We start from the raw sequence: 1,106 nt of genomic DNA, 5'->3' as shown, positions 1-1,106 counted from the left end.
TGAAAAGAATGAAGAACAGGGAATTACAACAACTAATAAAAGAAGATATTGGAAAGAAATACAAGAGAGTATCTACACATTCCAAAATCTTGAATTACTTCGATTGGACTATTGCTCTAATTTAAATATTAGTTTAATATCAAATAAATTAAAGAGTATTGAAGTAATTAATTGTAGAGAATGTAAAATTAATATTAAATCAGATTGTATTGAAAGATTGAAATTAGAAAGAAATAAACAAACACAAATCAAATTATCAACAAATAAATCAAACAATATTTGTATTAAAGGTTTTGAGATTTTTAAATTAAAAATAGAATCAAATAATGAACAAAATATTGAAATATTAGAAGGAAAACAGTTTAATGTAAAATCAAAATGTCCAATCAATAAACTGATAGTATCACAATCTAAACAAGTGAATATTACAGGAAATGAAAGATGTAATACAATGAAAGTTATTGAATCTACAATCAATGAAATTGATATTAAACCAAAAAGAATTATATTTAAATCAATTGAAGAATACATTAAAGTATCTCTGAAAGAAGCAGAAGAGATATATATTGTATCAATGAAAGATTATATCTTTGAAGAATTATTTGATAAATGTAAGAAATTATGTATTGATGAATGTGAGAATTGTCAATTCATAATCAACAAGAATCAAATCAAAGAAATGAAAATAACAAAATGTAAAAATACAGAAATCACAGGGAAGTTAGATAATATTGAAGAAATCATCACAATAGATAATGAAGAATGTAATATTCCAGAAACAAAGAATGTTATAAAAGAAGATACAGAAATAACAGAAATGGATAATAGAAATAAAGATATAGAAATAGAAACAGATAAGAAATATGTTATAATAAGAAATATTCATGATCGTAATATTAAAATTAGAAGTAATATTAATAGTGATGTTCAATAGAAAATTGTAAAAAATTCAGATTTGAAGGAGAATATGAAGAATATGGAAATGTCAAACTCATTAATTGTATGGGTAATGATACTCCATTTATTGGTGAAAAACTATATCAAGAATTGGATGTGCTGAATCAGTAATGATTAACAAATTTGAGAATAACTATTTTAAAATTGGT

General features: G+C 22.4%; 1 protein-coding gene across 1 annotated transcript, besides 1 other annotated feature; it reads left to right on the top strand.

The window, feature by feature from the left end:
• Positions 1 to 117: 117 nt before the first annotated feature.
• Positions 118 to 153: a sequence feature (AT_rich).
• A 298-nt stretch (positions 154 to 451) lies between these two features.
• Positions 452 to 934, top strand: EDI_006840 (uncharacterized protein; the record flags this gene model as incomplete). The annotated part of the gene is made up of 1 exon (XM_001740616.1): positions 452 to 934. The coding sequence occupies one exon, from the start codon at positions 452 to 454 to the stop codon at positions 932 to 934; it is 483 nt and encodes a 160-aa protein (XP_001740668.1).
• Positions 935 to 1,106: the final 172 nt, after the last annotated feature.

This window comes from Entamoeba dispar, genomic scaffold, assembly GCF_000209125.1.
Source record: "Entamoeba dispar SAW760 scf_1105229463063 genomic scaffold, whole genome shotgun sequence".
Classification (NCBI taxonomy): Eukaryota; Evosea; order Mastigamoebida; family Endamoebidae; genus Entamoeba; species Entamoeba dispar.
This window is presented reverse-complemented; position numbering and strand designations above follow the sequence as displayed.